At 40.7% G+C, this 16,212-nt stretch overlaps 2 protein-coding genes across 6 annotated transcripts in view; one reads left to right on the forward strand and one right to left on the reverse strand.

Annotated features, from left to right (window-relative positions):
* LOC132200904 (collagen alpha-1(XI) chain) overlaps window positions 1–14,514 on the forward strand; it is a 38,262-nt gene extending 23,748 nt beyond the window's left edge. The window contains exons 1-10 of one of the 3 annotated variants that reach the window (XM_059626681.1): window positions 8,161–8,391; window positions 10,319–10,457; window positions 10,835–11,264; window positions 11,440–11,809; window positions 12,083–12,517; window positions 12,733–12,880; window positions 13,088–13,281; window positions 13,337–13,739; window positions 13,878–14,045; window positions 14,102–14,513. In XM_059626681.1, the coding sequence (XP_059482664.1) occupies window positions 8,250–8,391; window positions 10,319–10,457; window positions 10,835–11,264; window positions 11,440–11,809; window positions 12,083–12,517; window positions 12,733–12,880; window positions 13,088–13,281; window positions 13,337–13,739; window positions 13,878–14,045; window positions 14,102–14,264 (2,592 nt within the window). In that variant the 5' untranslated portion in view covers window positions 8,161–8,249 and the 3' untranslated portion in view covers window positions 14,265–14,513. Of the gene's footprint in view, window positions 1–8,160; window positions 8,392–10,318; window positions 10,458–10,834; window positions 11,265–11,439; window positions 11,810–12,082; window positions 12,518–12,732; window positions 12,881–13,087; window positions 13,282–13,336; window positions 13,740–13,877; window positions 14,046–14,091 lie in introns of those variants that run through there. The other 2 variants (XM_059626680.1, XM_059626679.1) reach the window with 2 other exon arrangements.
* On the reverse strand, window positions 14,511–16,191 carry LOC132200906 (inhibitor of growth protein 1). 3 transcript variants are annotated; one of them, XM_059626683.1, is made up of 6 exons: window positions 16,089–16,191; window positions 15,755–15,910; window positions 15,497–15,700; window positions 15,233–15,438; window positions 14,964–15,176; window positions 14,511–14,844 (listed from the first exon to the last, which is right to left on the reverse strand). In XM_059626683.1, the coding sequence occupies exons 2-6, from the start codon at window positions 15,888–15,890 to the stop codon at window positions 14,590–14,592; spliced, it is 1,014 nt and encodes a 337-aa protein (XP_059482666.1). In that variant the 5' UTR covers window positions 15,891–15,910; window positions 16,089–16,191; the 3' UTR covers window positions 14,511–14,589. The 3 variants fall into 3 exon arrangements, with proteins under 3 accessions (XP_059482666.1, XP_059482667.1, XP_059482665.1); XM_059626684.1 differs by having other exon boundaries at window positions 14,964–15,173; window positions 16,003–16,189; XM_059626682.1 differs by having other exon boundaries at window positions 16,003–16,189.
* Between the last annotated feature and the right edge of the window lie 21 nt (window positions 16,192–16,212).

Genomic DNA, 16,212 nt, shown 5'->3' on the forward strand with positions numbered 1-16,212 from the left:
ATCGCAAGGATCGAGCGTACCCGGGATGATTTGGGGCACGAGTGGGGGCAACTCGCCCCGGTTTGTCCCAATAGTTTCCTATTTTTTGTGTCAGCCGTTTTCGCACTTTAATGTGGGGAAAAATGCGATTTTTTGCGATTTTCGCGAAAAACCCTGAATTTACGGTGGGAAAGAGGGCCCTGAGCAAAAAACGAGTGACGACGTCAAATTAGGAAATTTAACCGAGAATCCAACGGTGCTAGCGGCAAATTTCTCGCTCGGGTAGGTACCGAGCAGTAAAGCGCGAAAGCCGAAAAGACGTATTTGGGCCGCGCGGGCCCGGCGGGGCCCAATCCGCGAATCGGGCGAATACGGGTGGTTGAAATGGGGTGCCCTACCGGGTGATACGGCGCTGCGCGGCAAAATCGTGGGAAAAATTATTTGTGAGCTAGTATTATATTGTTAGAACAAGCGCTAAAGCGCTTGCGTTAAACGCAAGCATTTTCGGAATGTTGTTGTGGGACTCCAATGTTAATTTTACTTTTTAATTTTAAATTTCAATTAAATCGGAGAAAAAGAAAGAAAATAAGGTTTAAAACGAGAAAAACGAGAAAAAAAGGTAAAAATCAGCGTAAAGAATCAATTTGGAACACTCTATAGGCAATAAGTTGAAGGGTGGAAGGTCAGGGAACGCGCGGGAAACCCGCGCGAGTCGAATTGGCCAGAAAGTTGCGAAATCGGCCAGAGTTTACGCCAACGAACCCTCCGTAGGAGTTAACGAAGCGTCGGCTTGGTGCAAAAAGCGCGGGAAACTAGGGGGGGGGGTAGTCGTCTCCAAAGTAATCAAAACCCCCTCAAAGTTGGCATTGGAACACCCTACACAGGCGCCACAACCCGCGGGAACCTGCAAACCGCGCGGGAAACCCTCGGGAGAAAGTTATCTTGAATGAAATAAAAAAACCAACAGAGTCATCATTGGAACACCCTGTAGTGGGCATTCAACCCGGGGCCTTGGGGAACCCGCGTGGACCCCTTGGTTTGTAAAAGCCTTGAAAACTTTCAAAAGATTTCAAAGTTTGCTTTGGAACACCCTAGACCGGGGAATTACCCCTCCTTGACTTGGTTACCCATCGAAAGATCCTTGGTTTCAACGTGCTCGCGTGCCCCTTAAAAAATTTCCAATGTTCATTTTGGAACACCCTGTACTGGATAATTACCCCTTATTTAATTGCACACCCTTGTGGAACCCTTAAAAGCATGTCTCCTTCAAAGGAATGAAAAGTCCTCAAAGTCAGCATTGGAACACCCTAGCGTCGTCAGCCCTTCCGCGTGAACTTGCGACACGCGCATGGAACCCTCGTGGTCGTATATCGCTTTTAAGCTTTTAAGTTTTGTTAAAGTTTCCTTTGGAACACCTTATAGTGGATAACTATCCCTTATTTTCTTGCAGATGCCGCGTGAAACCGTAGGGCACAATTTATTTGAAACCTCTTAAAAAGATTTTGAGGCCCATTTTGGAACACCCTTTACCTAATAATTACCCGTGATTTACATGCGAACCCCTCGTGAAATCGTCGTTTTTGTAATTTACTGAAACGCCCCTGAGAAATTTTCATACTTTGTTTTGGAACACCCTATACTGGGCAACCTTCCCTCATGAACCTTGAAACCCCTCGCAAGCCCCACGATGTTAATGTACTTGAAAGTCTTACAAAATTTTATTGGTTTTGTTTTGGAGCACCCTATACTGGGCAATTGACCCCTTAGCACTTGCAAAACCGATATGAAACCCTTGGTCATTAATATTTTTTTGCCCATAAAAAATTAGCATGTTAACTTTGGAACACCCTAGAATGGGCCATGATCCTTAATTTGCGTAAGAAATGCCCATTAATTGTACAGCGTAATTAATTGGAAAGTTTGAAAAAAATTTAATAGTTAGCTTTGGAGCACCCTGTAGCAGCATCGTAGCGCGTGTGATTTTAACCCGCGGGAAACACATTGGAACGCGCGCGTCTTTGCCGCGACCGCGGAAAAGACGTCCGTGCCATTAGAATTAAATTAGTAAAAAAATTCCAAAATTAAATTTGGATCACCCCATGGTGGTCAGAGATGGCGCGTGCAATTGTATGATACGCGGGAATAAAGTGTGTGCATATTTTTTTCAATGTAAATGAAAATCAGTAGAAATGTGCTTTGAAAATTTTGTAACATAAAATTAACCCCGGCGCATTGGTGAAAGCAGCGGAAAGTTCACCGTGTCAAGTTTTTTTTAAAAAAAATTCTTCTGACTTTCACTCTTTATGTATTTTCCAACCGCAATTGACCTTAATCGGCCGCGGGTGATGAATTTCGGCTCGGGGGCCACCGGGGGGCCGCCTTGGGCCCGCGGCGATCATTACGTCTCGTCCGAAGCAAAAGCGCGTGTTAAATCCCATAAGGAAAAAATTGTGCCGAATAATCGGCAATTCGGCCCCGGCGGGCGCGGGCGACCCCTTGAAAAATCCGCGCAAAAATTAGCTTCATTTTGTTTCTTATAAATCGACAATCCGTCCAGTAGAACGGCCGCGGCGGCCTCGCGCGTTTGCTTTTTTCCCCCATAAGAATAACACAGGCCGCGGGATGCTGAAGCGACGGACGAAACTCAGAGGGGCCGCGTGTTAATAAAATTCGCCGGAATCCCGCGATTTGTGCTCATTTCATTAGCGGCCGGCCGAATTCAGCCGCGGGTAACGAAATTCGGCCGTGGGACCGTCGGGGGGCCGCCGTGGGGCCGCGGCGATCATTACGTCTCGTCCAAAGCAAAAACGCGTGTTAAATTCCATAAGAAAATTTATTTGCCGAAAAATCGGCAATTCGGCCGCGGTGGGGCTGGGCGACCCCTGGAAAAATCGGCCCAAAAATTAGCTTCAATTTGGTGTGCGCAAAACGAAAATCCGTCCAGTAGAACGGCCGCGGCGGCCTCCGGCGTTTGCTTTTTTCCCCCATAAGAATAACACAGGGCAGGAGATATCAAATCGTCGGACGAAACTCGGAGGCGCCGCGTGTTAATAAAATTCCTCGGAACACCGCGATCTATGCTTATTCCATCAGCGGCCGGCCGAATTCGGCCGCGGGCGACGAATTTTGGCCCTGGGACCGCCGGTGGGCCGCCGTGGGCCCGCCTCGAGCGACCTTATTCGTGCCGAGCGATATCGCGTTTTGAATCCCATAAGAAAATAATTTTGCCGAAAAATCGGCAATTCGGCCCCGGCGGGGTCGGGCGACCCCTCAAAAAATCGGCCCAAAAATTAGCTTCAATTTGGTGTCTAAAAAACGGAAATCCGTTCACTAGAACGGCCACGGCGGCCTCCGGCGTTCGCGTTTTTCCCCCATAAGAATAACACAGGCCGCGAGTTAGCGAAGCGACGGACGAAACTCGGAGGCGCCGCGTGTTAATAAAATTCCCCGGAACCGCGCGATTCGGGCTTAATTCATCAGCGGCCGGCCGAAATCGGCCGCGGGTGACGATTTTTTGCCCCGGGGGCCCCCGGGGGGCCACGTTGGGCCCGCGGCGATCATTACGTCTCGTCCGAAGCAAAAGCGCATGTTAAATTCCATAAGAAAATAATTTAGGCGAAAAATCGGCAATTCGGCAGCGGTGGTCATGGGCGACCCCTGGAAAAATCGGCCCAAAATTTAGCTTCAATTTGGTGTCTAAAAAACGGAAATCCGTTCACTAGAACGGCCGCGGCGGCCTCCGGCGTTTGCTGTTTTCTCCCATAAGAATTACACAGGCCGCGAGATGCTGAAGCGACGGACGAAACTCGGAGGCGCCGCGTGTGAATAAAATTCCCCGGAACCCCGCGATTCGTGCATATTTCATTAGCGGCCGGCCGATTTCGGCCGCGGGTGACGAAATTCGGCCGTGGGACCGCCGGGGGGCCGCCGTGGGGCCGCGGCGATCATTACGTCTCGTCCGAAGCAAAAACCCATGCTAAATCCCATAAGAAAATATTTTTGCCGAAAAATCGGCAATTCGGCCGCGGCGGTCTTGGGCGACCCCTTGAAAAATCGGCCCAAAAATTAGCTTCAATTTGATGTGCGAAAAACGAAAATCCGACCACGGGAACGGCCGCGGCGGCCGCCGGCGTCCGCTCGCCCGTTCTCCCATAAGAAAAGCATTGCAAGGTCGTTTTGCATAAATCGCAAAAGCCTAAGGCTTTTTCGCTATGGGAATGCGACCCATGGTCCTATGGTGATTCGGACGCGTCTCGCGAAGGCGCACAACGCTGAATCGAGTTTGGTTTCGATTTTCGACTTTTCGCAATGTATTTTCTCGAAAAAACCGGTTTTTTCACCCTTCGGGGTGGCGGTAAACCTGGGGAAAAAATCGCAAGGGTCGGTTGTACCCGGGAAAACGTAGGGCACGTCAGGGTGCACCTCGGACGTGATTGGCTGTTTATGTCGATTTTTTTATGTCAGCCGTTTTCGCGTTTGAATGGGGGAAAAATGCGATTTTTTGCGAATTTTCATATTTACCCTGAATTTAAGGTGGGAAGGAGGGCCCCGAGCGGGAAACGGACGACGACGTCAAATTAGCAAATTTAACGTAGAATCCAACGGTGCTAGCGCCAACCTTCTCGCTCGGGTAGGTACCGAGCAGTAAAGCGCGAAAGCCGAAAAGACGTATTTGGGCCGCGCGGGCCCGGCGGGGCCCAATCGGGAAATCGGGCGAATACGGGTGGTTGAAATGTAAGCCCCTACCGGGTGCTGCGGCGCTGCGCGGCAAAATCGAAGATTCGGGGAATTGACGGGCTAGTATTATATTGTTATAATATTTTGCATCTTTCAATGATTTATCTATGTTAAGAACACAAAACTATTTACAAATTTAATTGAGAAATTTATAAAAAAAAAATTAAATTATTATTTGTCTTTGCTTTGCCTTTGTTTGTAAACGGCGTACGGCTTCATGTCTTACAGCGTAGCAACACCTGGCATGCAGGCAACCTGCAGAGCTTACTAGTCTAGCTGGAAGTATAGCGAGAGCTTGCAAATTCCAAGTTGCTGTGAAAGTTTTAATGATCAAAATATATCAAATGTTATCTTTTTATTTTGATGAGCAATGCAATGTAATATTAATGCTTAATTTTTTTAAAGTCAACTGAGGCTCATTGCGGTGGACGGGACGGGACTTCTTAATTTTAGAAGTTTTAGCAAAATCTTTGATGCACTTTTTTGTAGTGTTGGTTCTTTTTTCTACAAAATCAATGATTCCCTCCCAGAAATTGTTTACCTCTAAATATTGAACTTATTTATATTATTCTCTTAAATATAGTTAGCAATTTGAACAAATATTATTACCAGTAAACAATAAAAATATTTGAAATAATTGGCGACTGAAACATGCTGCACCAAGGTAGAAAATATTTATAAAATATTTTTTTTTAAATATTCTGTAATGTGATGACGTGCATTATAGTTGTTTAACTAAATTTTTTTATTATAAATAATTTTTTTACTAAAGATTTATAATTTATGCACAATAAGATATTAAAAAAATTAAAAAAAAACTTTATCATGTATTTGTTTTAATTTTAAATTTTTTTATGATTATTTTTAAAAAAAATTGTAATTCACATTTTAAAATTTCTACACACTTTATTAACATTTTTATAAATATTATATAAAATAAGACATGGTTGATGGATTTTTTAAAAGGTGACTTAAGCAAAGTTTTAGTCTCAGCTTTGTAGCTTTTGTAATAGTCCATCATTAATAAGTAGGAATAAATCCACTATTTTCATTTAATTGAATTATATCAAAATTGCTGTTTACATACTAAAATAAGATCTGTGTGATTCCAAGAGATAATTAAGGATCCATTTCTTCCAATAACTCAATTTTGTATGCCATAAATTGAGTTTTTGCAAAAGTTGATAGTTGATAAAAATTCTGGAACTTTTCGTTGAATTGTAATATTTTTTTGATAAAAATTGTTTATTATTTTCAATGTCACGAACTTAAAAATTGAGACTGCACGCATGGTGAGCACCGAAATTGAAAGTGCGCACCAAGTTCGTTGCTCACTCATCGCGCCTCCCAAAACACACCGCCGAGATGACAGCATCTGTGGACATAATAATAATAAATAAAAGCACGTTGCGGTGCTCGTCAGATGCACTTTTTGAGCACGTCGGCGCGCACCAGACGAGAAACCGCGAGAGTAATTGATGAAGTACGCAGCCTTGGCTCTTGTGATTGCAATTTATTTTGTTTTCTTTCGGTTGCCGCCGCCTCGCATTAGCGTCGGCCGATTCACCTTGGAGCCGATTCGGGCCGCCCCCGCAACAACAGACAGTCGACGGCCGACACGCTCTCCGACGAAACGCAATTTGCATTTTCCGGCTCGCGCGGCACGCTGCAATTTGTTAATTGACGAGTTTGTGTGCGCTCATTGTTTCGCATTCAAATTGTCTTTCCTGTTTAATTTTATAATTTTGCTGCGACAGGGCTGAACAGATTAACGTATGCACGCCAATTACAAATTTTTAAACCACAACAAATCCATTTTTATGGTAAAATATTGTTATGAAAGCAATAAAATATGTGTTATGAAGTCATATTTTATTGCATAAAATTATATTTTCATATTTTTAACGGTATTTTATTCATACATCCCTGCATTTGATTTTGACATTTAAAAAAATTTTGAGAAAAAAGAATTAAATCAACTGGCGCGGTTGGTGTCTTTTTTTATCTCAAAAGTTTCAGCAAAATCTTTTCTTGTGGTCTTTGTACAATAGCAATAAATACAAATTTATCTTTCTTTCTATGCTTTGACACAAATTATTTTCACAAATGTAAACAATATGAACGTAAGAATTGTACGAGTAATCAATAATACTTAAAAAGTTGAAAATCTTCTATCGAAACTAGAGACTCGAAAATAGACAATTAGTAAAAATTAAAATGCAATAATAAAGGGAATGGAATATTTTCGTATTGATATTAACAACACTAGTAATTAAAAAAAAAAATTAAAATATTTACTCTAAATATTTTTACTTTATTAACTTTATTAAATGTAAAACGTCTTTGAAATGGCTGAGTAAAAAAAAAACAGTTTGATTTAATTGTAAGAGAATAAAAAACTTTTATCATAAAAAACCTTCGCGCCCAGAAATTGGGATGATTCGATTATGAAGTGTTATCCTTCGGTGTTTATCAAATGCAGTTTGCAAACTTGCATTATTTTGTTGATGTTTAAAAATTTTAGAATGAATTTTTTATAGAGCTTTCTTAAGAATTTTCGAAATCACTGCGATAGAATGAAAATTTTGAGAAATATTCTGTTGGTAATTGCCAAGCACAAAAAAAATCTATCTTGTGTGAGATTAGTTGCAAATTATGTTTATTGATCTATCTATGATTAGCATTGTTGTAAGTGATAAATTTTTTTAGGGTCAGGCCAAGACAAAGTCTTGTCGCCCTGTGCCCTTTATTAGTGGTGCAGAAGGCACCACCCAATTCGTTTTAATTATTATTAAAGGCAACTTTTTAATAAAGTAATTTTTCCCCGTAATTGGCTGTTACATTTTGGTGTTTAAGAAATGTCCAAGGTGATAAAATATCATGCAAATAATTCTCTTTTAAATTGTTTTAAATAAATAATAACTTTATTTCTTGCGAGAATTTCTTTCTTTGTTATTAAACCGTTAAGGTCAATTCCCTGAAAGAGACACGAACACGTCATATAATTATAAAAATCCTCCAGCAGCTCTTTAATTAAGCACTTTGTAAATGGCAGAAATCTGTCTCTCTCTGGATGTGTTTTTCGCGTGTGATGCAATTCGGGGAAGCGAATCCTTGCAGTTTGAATGGGCAAGGTCAGTGTTGGTTGACGCTTGACAAAGTACGGATGACGAACCCTTTAAAAAGGTTAACTACGTGAGTGTGTGTGCTTTTTTTACATGTATAATTAAGCACGCAAATTTGCCTCTTTTGACTGTCAATGTCGCCAGTGGCGTGGGCGGGAGGAGGAAAAAAGGGTTAATCTGCGACTAACTAGGCACAGAAATAAGAGGCATTTAGCCATTACCACCTTGCATCCTGCGAGAGTGGCGTGCAATATCGCAAAGTGCAACGAAAGCAAGCCTTTCTTATTGTGCGATCCCCACCTGAAGTTTACAAAATCTTGCCCGAGAGAGTTAGTAGCAGGGAATGCGCTTCAATTAATTTATTTATACTCTCGTCGGCCGGCACCCGAAGATCGTGCAGGCGCCGCCATGCTCTGCAAAATGAAGTGTCCGCCGGTTTTGGTTTTGTGGCTGGTCGTGGTTTTGGGTGCGAGTGAAGCGTCGCACTTTCGCAGTCCGCATTACCAAAAAGGTCCTAGGAACATTATCATCGTCGAGGAAGCGTACCAGTGTGAGTTGCTAAACTGCTCTTTTGCTCAACTTCGCTCTACTTTTTTTATGAAATATGTACGCCGCTCTATTCTTTTAAAACAAATATTTATTGTATATACATTTAGTTTTGTAATATATAAAACGTAGGACTGAGCATAAAACAAATTTTGTTGGTACAAATATTTTTAACTCCATAAATCCAGAGAAAATAATTCGTTCAGAACACAGTATACCAAATTTAAAACACATTATTTATTTTGTAATATTTAATAAAATTTATTAAATAAACTTGCCATGTTTTAAAAATTATTACACTTTTATAATTTTTTAAAAATTAAAAGTCCAAACTAAAATTTTACAACGTTTATATTTTTATTTATTAAAAATATTATATGTTTTCTTTATTTTTTTATTTTTTGCAAACTTTTCTTTTATTTCCGACTTTTTACTGCAAAATACTTGTAACCTATTGTTTAAATAACTGGATATCAACACAGCTAGTGTTTGATGACTGTTTGACAAAATGATTGATCAACGATTCCCTTAATTATTGTATTGGCATCATTTGATTTGATGATTGATTATATATAATTTTATTGTTTATATTGTTTATAACGTTAAAAATCTTATTATCTTTGAATTCTCACATTTTTGTTTATAATTTAATATGTGAGCTAATAATACAGAAAATATAAAAAAAAAGTTATTGGAATCACGCTTAAACTGCTGAATTTTGGTATAAAAAATTGATCAGAATAGATGTTTGATTAATTTTTAATTTTTTAATCTTTCCTAGCATAATGATATTAAAATTTCTCACTTTTGCCCAGACTTGTTATAACATTGAAATGGAATAATGCTAATTGTAAAAGATTGATTTCCTTAATATAGAAAATTGTAAATTTTCTTACACAAATGAGACAAGGAAAGGTTTGCTCAAAAACTCCGCGCGCACTTTTCAATGGTCTTATATTAGCATTAAATCGTCTCTTGGCTCGGCCACTCTCGACGGCGCCGCTCAGCTTACATAGTCGAGCGCAAGTGTAACAATAACAAATTACCATTTGAGAACAATTCGCGGAAACACTATTTCGCAACGTGGAACGTATCGTTTACATTTCATAATTCCAACCATCCGGCCTTGCTGTACACGCCGGCAAATATTTGACATGAGTGGAAATAAATAAACACTTTTTCCTCTGCTCATCCCAATAGATCCGTCGCATATATCCGCGTCGATTATTTGCTTTTCTTTTTCAGCGGTAAATGGAATTAAAAATAAAGCTTCCTAATCTGCTCACCAGACCTTACGAAAACAAATTATGAATATTTCTCAGAACTCCTCTTTTTAATCTGCATAATAATACGCGATGAGCAAATTCTCGGTAGTTCTTCTTTGAGCATAAAGCACTGAGAGATCTGAATCTCTTTCTCTCGTCAAATTAATATACGGGGTGGTGAAATATGCGCGTTGCGACGACCGACGATTTTCTCACGCTAATTGCAATTAGACTGACGTGCGCCTCTCGAGATGAATAATTAATTACAATTTGTATTTTTTTTTTATTCTTCAAATGCTTTGTGAGCATAAAATTGCGTTATGTAAACCAAGGTGCACGCTCTAGGGAACAAAACCCTACCACAACTCACGCGTTCTTATCGCCGCATACAAGAGACGTTTCAAAATTAATTAGGCTTTGTTTCAATCTCTAAACGGTGGAAAATCTTTACTCGATTAGAATACAAATGATCTTTTTCTTTTTCTTCTCGGTGTTTAATTTAAAAATCCGGTTGGAAAAATAAGAGTTTCAGGTCAAGACCGTAATTTTCCTTCTTTGTAGAATGTTCTGGGGGAACCAATTAAATAAAAAGTGTTAGGTGTTTGTGTGATTTGATATGGGTGCGCAGAAATTTTATCAAAAGAATTTTTCCTTGTGTTTTTTCAGGCTGCTTCCGCCGTTTGTTCAGCGGCAAAAAGGTGGCCCCGCACTCCATCAGACGCTCAATGCCAGTCGGTAATGCCCAAGAGTGCGAGCAGGCGTGTCTTGGAGAACGGCAATTTTTGTGCGAAGGCTTCAATTTGAGGTAAAATAGCGTAATTATGAATTTGATATGGTGAACACAGCAGAGGCAATGAAGTAAATTGAAATATTTCAGTTTATGTTATTGGAAAATATAGCAGTTCAAGAATTATAAAATTTAATATTGCTTTTTCTATCTCTGTTGATGCATTGGAGTAGGAATTTAAAAGAACAATTAAATGAAATATTTATTTTCTTTTCTACTAAAAAATAAAAAATAATTTATTTTAACTTGTTTATTTTTCTAATTTGTTAAAATATTAATAAAATTCAATGTATGGCAAAAATTAAAAAATATATTATATTAAATTTAACTTAAATTAAAACTTAAAATTTTATTACAAAAATTGATCATTACTCATTTTTCTAATTTTTTGGCAGAATTGACTACAGAGGAAATGGACGCGGCAGTTGTGAACTGACTGACGTGACCGCGCACAGACTGGGTGAAAGTCTGCTGAAGAATTTCTTCGAAGACCAAGAGTTTGACTATTTTGAGCGGCAAGGTGGTTCTCCACAGTGCGGCCCTGCGTCATCCTCGTCTTCCTCTTCAAGCAGTGGTGCCAGTGGTACCAGGTTTCCTGGCTCAGGGACGTATCTCCCTTCACCTCCGAACGGTGGCGGATATACCAACAACCAGCAGCGCCCTCCACCCTATCCGTTCGGACCTGGCGGCCCAGGAAGACCAGCAGGACCTCCCTCGGGACCAAATTATGGAGGCAACAGTAATTATGGAGGAGGAAACAGCGGAAATTGGCAAATGTTCTCCACGTCGTCGCAATTCGGAGGAAACAACCGACCACAAATTCAGGTATTTATATAAAAACTAATTAATTTAAATTAAAATATTTATTAAGATATTCAAACACAAAATGTTGAATTTATATTAAACACTTCATTAATAAAAGTACATAATTCAACTATCTGAAGATTGAATTAATTTTTTTAAACATATACATATATTATATCCTACTTTTAATTTTCAGGGTCCACCTGGGCCTGGCTACAATCAAGGACCTCCTCCCGGTCCTAATTACAATCAAGGACCCCCTCCTGGGCCTATCTACAATCAAGGGCCTCCTCCTCCTCCTCCTCCTGGGCCAGGGTACAATCAGGGTCCACCACCTCCTACAAGACCGAGCTACAATCAGGGTCAAGGACCTACCCCAGGAGGCTGGAACAACAACAATCAAAACACCGGCCTCGGCTTCTACGGCGGCCCTTCTAACAACAACTTCGGGGGCGGCAGCGGAGGATACAATAGAGAACCGCCTCCGCCACCTCCACCACCAGCATATGGCCCTCAGAGGCCACCCACTGGAGGACCTCCAGGCGGTCCATGGAATGCAAATGATGGTAACAAAAATTATCACTTAGAGAAAAAATAATTAAATTAGTATCGTACAATAATTCATAACTAAGATATTTAATATTTCTTAATGTTCTACATTGCAAAATTAAAATTTGTGTTTTTTAAAATGTTTTTTCTACATGTATAATAATTTAAAACCATGGAAATCTAAATTTTAATTACAATTTTTTTATGTCTTTCCCTCTCAGAAATGGACAGTAAATATTTTTTTTTGTTTTTACAAAAAAAAAACATTGCAAACAATTTTTTTTTGCCAGATGAGTGTTTTGCAAGAGTTTGGAGTGGACAGCGACTGGACAAACTGGCCATCAGGAACACGTCGAACCACCCATCCCTGGGCGGCTGCCAACTGGAGTGTCTGCAGGCCAGAGACTTTGTGTGCCGCGCCTTCAGCTACCGACACGGTCCTCCCGGCACCACAGGCGACTCTTGCCTTTTAACCGACAGACCGATGCAGGAGCTGCACCCTCGCGAGGGTATGGTCCCTGACCCTGAGTTTGAGATTTATGAGCGAATCCTGAGTGGAAGAGGCTGCGAGCACATTCCGCCGTACCCGCCTTCAACGCCATGGCCAGTGGGTCCGAGCACCCCTGTCAGAGGAGGCAACGACAACGACCCTCTGCCACCGCTGCTGGCGCAACCCATGCCTGGAGTGCATGAAAGACCTAATTTGCAAGGTTCAACTGGACAAGGTAAATACGCACATATTTTTTTAATACAACAAAAAACTAAGGGACTTTTCCTCCTAAATTTTTTTCTAACTTTTATTTTGAGTAAAATTTGAGATGTATTATTTTTGCTCAAATTCAAATTCAACTTGGATTATAAAAATTAAAAAAAATTATAATATAAAAATACATTAATTTAATTAACAATATAATTTTTCAAATTAAATTTTCACTTTTAGATTGTTACGCCGAGTACTGGCCATCGGCTCGTCTTGCGGCCAACGTGGTCACAGTGGCTACACACGCGCCTTCCTTGTCCGACTGCCTATCAAGATGTACCAATTCGCTTCAGCAGTGGAAGACGCCGTGCCGTTCCCTTGCCTACAGGCAAGTTCACTTCAAATCATATCGCAATTTGATACGCCAACCGCTTGGAAATTCAACACCTAACTATATCGGCCCGGGAAACTACAAAAAATTAACAATATCAGATTCTGATAATTTAGCGGAACACAAAAACTTGCGTTATAAATTATTATTTAAGATTTGAGCATTTCCTGCTGGATTTTAATATTTTTTAAATTAATATTTTAGAGCTGGTGTTCAAGGACACAATTGCTTGCTGAGCGAACTGGCCCAGCGAGATTTGAAGCCTAACGCAGACTTTTTGCACGAAGAGGACAAAGCAAGTGGGGAGGGGTGGCGTTTGATGGCCTGGGACTGGTCGGACGAAAGGTGCAGACTGCCCGGAGCGTCCGGATCGTCAAACAGCGTCGGACCTTGGAATGGTAAATAATTTTAATTTTAAAAAAAAATTGAAAAGTAAGCACAATCTGCAAATAGACCGTGATAAAAATAACAACTGGCTGAGTAACCCTCAAAAACCGAGCTTCGGAAGTTACGGAAACACTCCGACCCAGCAGAGCTTTGGGTCAAACTACGGTGGTGGATCGAACTACGGAGGTTCGACTTCAACTTCTGGCAGCTTTGGTGGCGGCGGCTACGGAGGAGGTTTCACCGGACAGAGCAACCAGATCGGCGGCTATCCTCAGGGAGGTTTAGCAGGAGGCGACGGGATGGCCTTTACGGTCAGTGGAAAGCCGTGCGCGGCAGGTCACGTCTGCAGAATGGACCCTAACGCCGAGTTCTGGTCGTGTCCATTGGACCCCAACAACGGCAAGGACTGGGACTACTGCTGCAGCCCGACACACAGATGTGGATACTCGGAGGGGATGCAAATGCCTTGGTAATATAATAATTAAAAAAGAAAAGATAAATTTTTTGTTAAGGAATTTTAAGTTAAAGATTAATATAAAATTGAAATTTGTAAATTTATAATTAATTTCTTTGATAAAAAATAAATGTTTTGGCTGATTTTCCCCAGGTGCTATGTTGGAATGTCCAAACTGCAATGGAGACCATGCAGTGAAAGGTACTGGCCATACCAAAACAGCCGCATGGACGACAGGGAGGGCCGACTCTTGCCAGTTGCCTATCTACACAAATCAGGGCCTCCCGGATCAGACTTGATCAGCAACAACAGAACCACTAAGTATAGCCTAGCTTTGAACCAAAGAATATTTTAATCCTAATTGAAGTGAAATTTAGCTACGAAAAGTTAACAACAAAGTATCAAGTTCAAAGGTCGCCCGCAACAACAACAACGCCTAGACCGACAACTACAACATTGAAAAATGTTACTATGGAGGATGACTCGTCGGAAGAAATGATTCCCGTAAATCTGACTGTGGTGGACGTTGATAAAATTTAAAAACTTTAAAATGCCAGGACTGGTGAAAGTGTAGAAATGTTTGAAAATTGGAAGTGAATGTTCCATTTTGCGAGCATCTTCAGAGACGGTTGAGGGATTTGACTTTCAAGTGCGAAAGTTCTCTCCGTCACCGCCTCCGTACAAAATATTAGGTCGATTAAGAGACTTCTGTGGATTAATTAAGTTTAGTTTTGTCTGCTATTTATGCCCTCGGAAATAAAGTTTAAAGTTTAAGCAATAGCGAGATTTGAATTCTTAAAAATCCCAGTTTATTAATTATTAGATTTTATTTACAGCTAAAATACCTCTCAAAATAAAGTTCAAATTACGCCTTCTCTTCTTTCTCCTTGTTGTACCGCTCCAGTTCTTTGAGAAATTGAGCCTTTGGCTTCATTATGTTGGGTCTGTCACCTCGGCAGCGGGGACAGAACCACTTGCCCTTGGGTTTTGAACTGAGTGAGACGCAAGAAAAGTGGAACCATTCTATGGGGCAGAGATCGTTGTCGCAACAAATCATCTCGCCATATGAGATCTGGTCGCAAAGGCAGTACGTCGGCTCATCCGGATCTATCGGAATCTCCTGCAATGAAAATTTTAATGATTGATTATTTTATTACTTTGATGAAATAAAAGTAAGAAATTTAAAAAAAATATGGATTAGAATTATGCAAAAATTGAAATTTTTGTTATTTTACAAACCTGAGGAGAGTCATCCTGCTGGTGCTGCCTCTTTTGCTGCTTTTGCTCTTTCTCCTGCTTTGCTTTCCTCTTTTTCTTCTTGGTCTGTTTTCGTTGATTCACGTTGCTGCTACTCATGCCGCCCGAATTTCCTCCGGAATTTGATTTTGAGTTTTCAGACACGGACGAATTTCCTCTTGTTTCAACATTCCTCTCTGTGGTGGAGCTTGTCTGCTATCCAGATTTAGCATTAGTTTTTTTCCATATAAAAAGTTAATTTCTTGTATTACTTGAATAGTGATGCTGGTGTAAGTTTCCTCCACAATTTCAACTCTTGACCTCCGAGCTCTTTTCGACTGCCTTTCGGAATTGCTGGCCGAGTTGACAACGGCCATCGTGGTAACGTTTGAGCTGCTTGAGTAACTTGTCTGTTCTCTTGGACCACTAGGTATTTCCTTACTGCTTGGTTCCGTATTTTCCTGATCCTTACCGAAGTCTACGAACCAACAAGTTACATAAATACAAAATAATTATTATCAAAATTATTTCTATACCTAGATTTTTTGAGTCAGTCTCTAGAAGTCGAGCTTGGTTTTCGATTAGCTCCTGCAGGATGTTGACCGCCTGCAGTTTTTCGTCGCCGATTTCTTGCGCCCTAATCAAAGTCTGTTGCATTTGGGTCTGCAGTTTCCGCAGCGCCGCTCCGTCCGACTCTTTTTTGAACGATTCCGTCAGCTCTCCTAGTTCATCGGTGTATCCTGTAAATACGACGAATTAGTTTGAAAAAATTAAAAGTAAAAATAACCTTTCACCTTGGTAAAGAGCGTCAAGTTCACGCAGACGAGAAAGCTGGCGTTGGAGATCATCTGGGAGATTTTCCAAGCAGTCCAGATAATTTTCTACGTACGTGGCCGAGTAAAGCGCCTCAGCCGCCGCCTGGTTTAACATTTTTGGTCCACACAATCAATCTGGGAAGAAAATACGCCGGGTTTAGTGAAATGAGAACGCAAATTATCCACGTCGTAAAAAAATAAATTAAAAAAATTAGATCTTGTTCTACCGTCAAATTAGAAATTCAATATCCGCTTAAATTTTGTAGAATCTCGTCTCGGAAGTCACAAAATTGTTAAAAAATTGGCTGTGTACCATAAAATTTTGCGAGAAAAACAAGTTCAGAAAAATGTTTTGAAGCTCGAGCAGAAACAGATGCCAGAATGCCAAACAGTTTTGCGGCTCACGCTCATTCATGTCACTCCAAAGCCCCCTTGGC

This window comes from Neocloeon triangulifer, unplaced genomic scaffold (assembly GCF_031216515.1).
Source record: "Neocloeon triangulifer isolate White Clay Creek 2 clone unplaced genomic scaffold, ASM3121651v1 ptg000014l, whole genome shotgun sequence".
In the NCBI taxonomy this organism is placed as follows: domain Eukaryota; kingdom Metazoa; phylum Arthropoda; class Insecta; order Ephemeroptera; family Baetidae; genus Neocloeon; species Neocloeon triangulifer.

What these genes read in the sequence shown, in the direction of transcription:
- LOC132200906 (XM_059626683.1), bottom strand. Translation starts at nt 15,890, where the DNA reads ATGTTAAACCAGGCGGCGGCTGAGGCGCTTTACTCGGCCACGTACGTA. An exon ending in GACTGACTCAAAAAATCTAG is followed by an intron (nt 15,439 to 15,496) that starts GTATAGAAATAA and finishes GTTGGTTCGTAG; the next exon opens with ACTTCGGTAAGGATCAGGAA. An exon ending in ACACCAGCATCACTATTCAA is followed by an intron (nt 15,177 to 15,232) that starts GTAATACAAGAA and finishes AAATCTGGATAG; the next exon opens with CAGACAAGCTCCACCACAGA.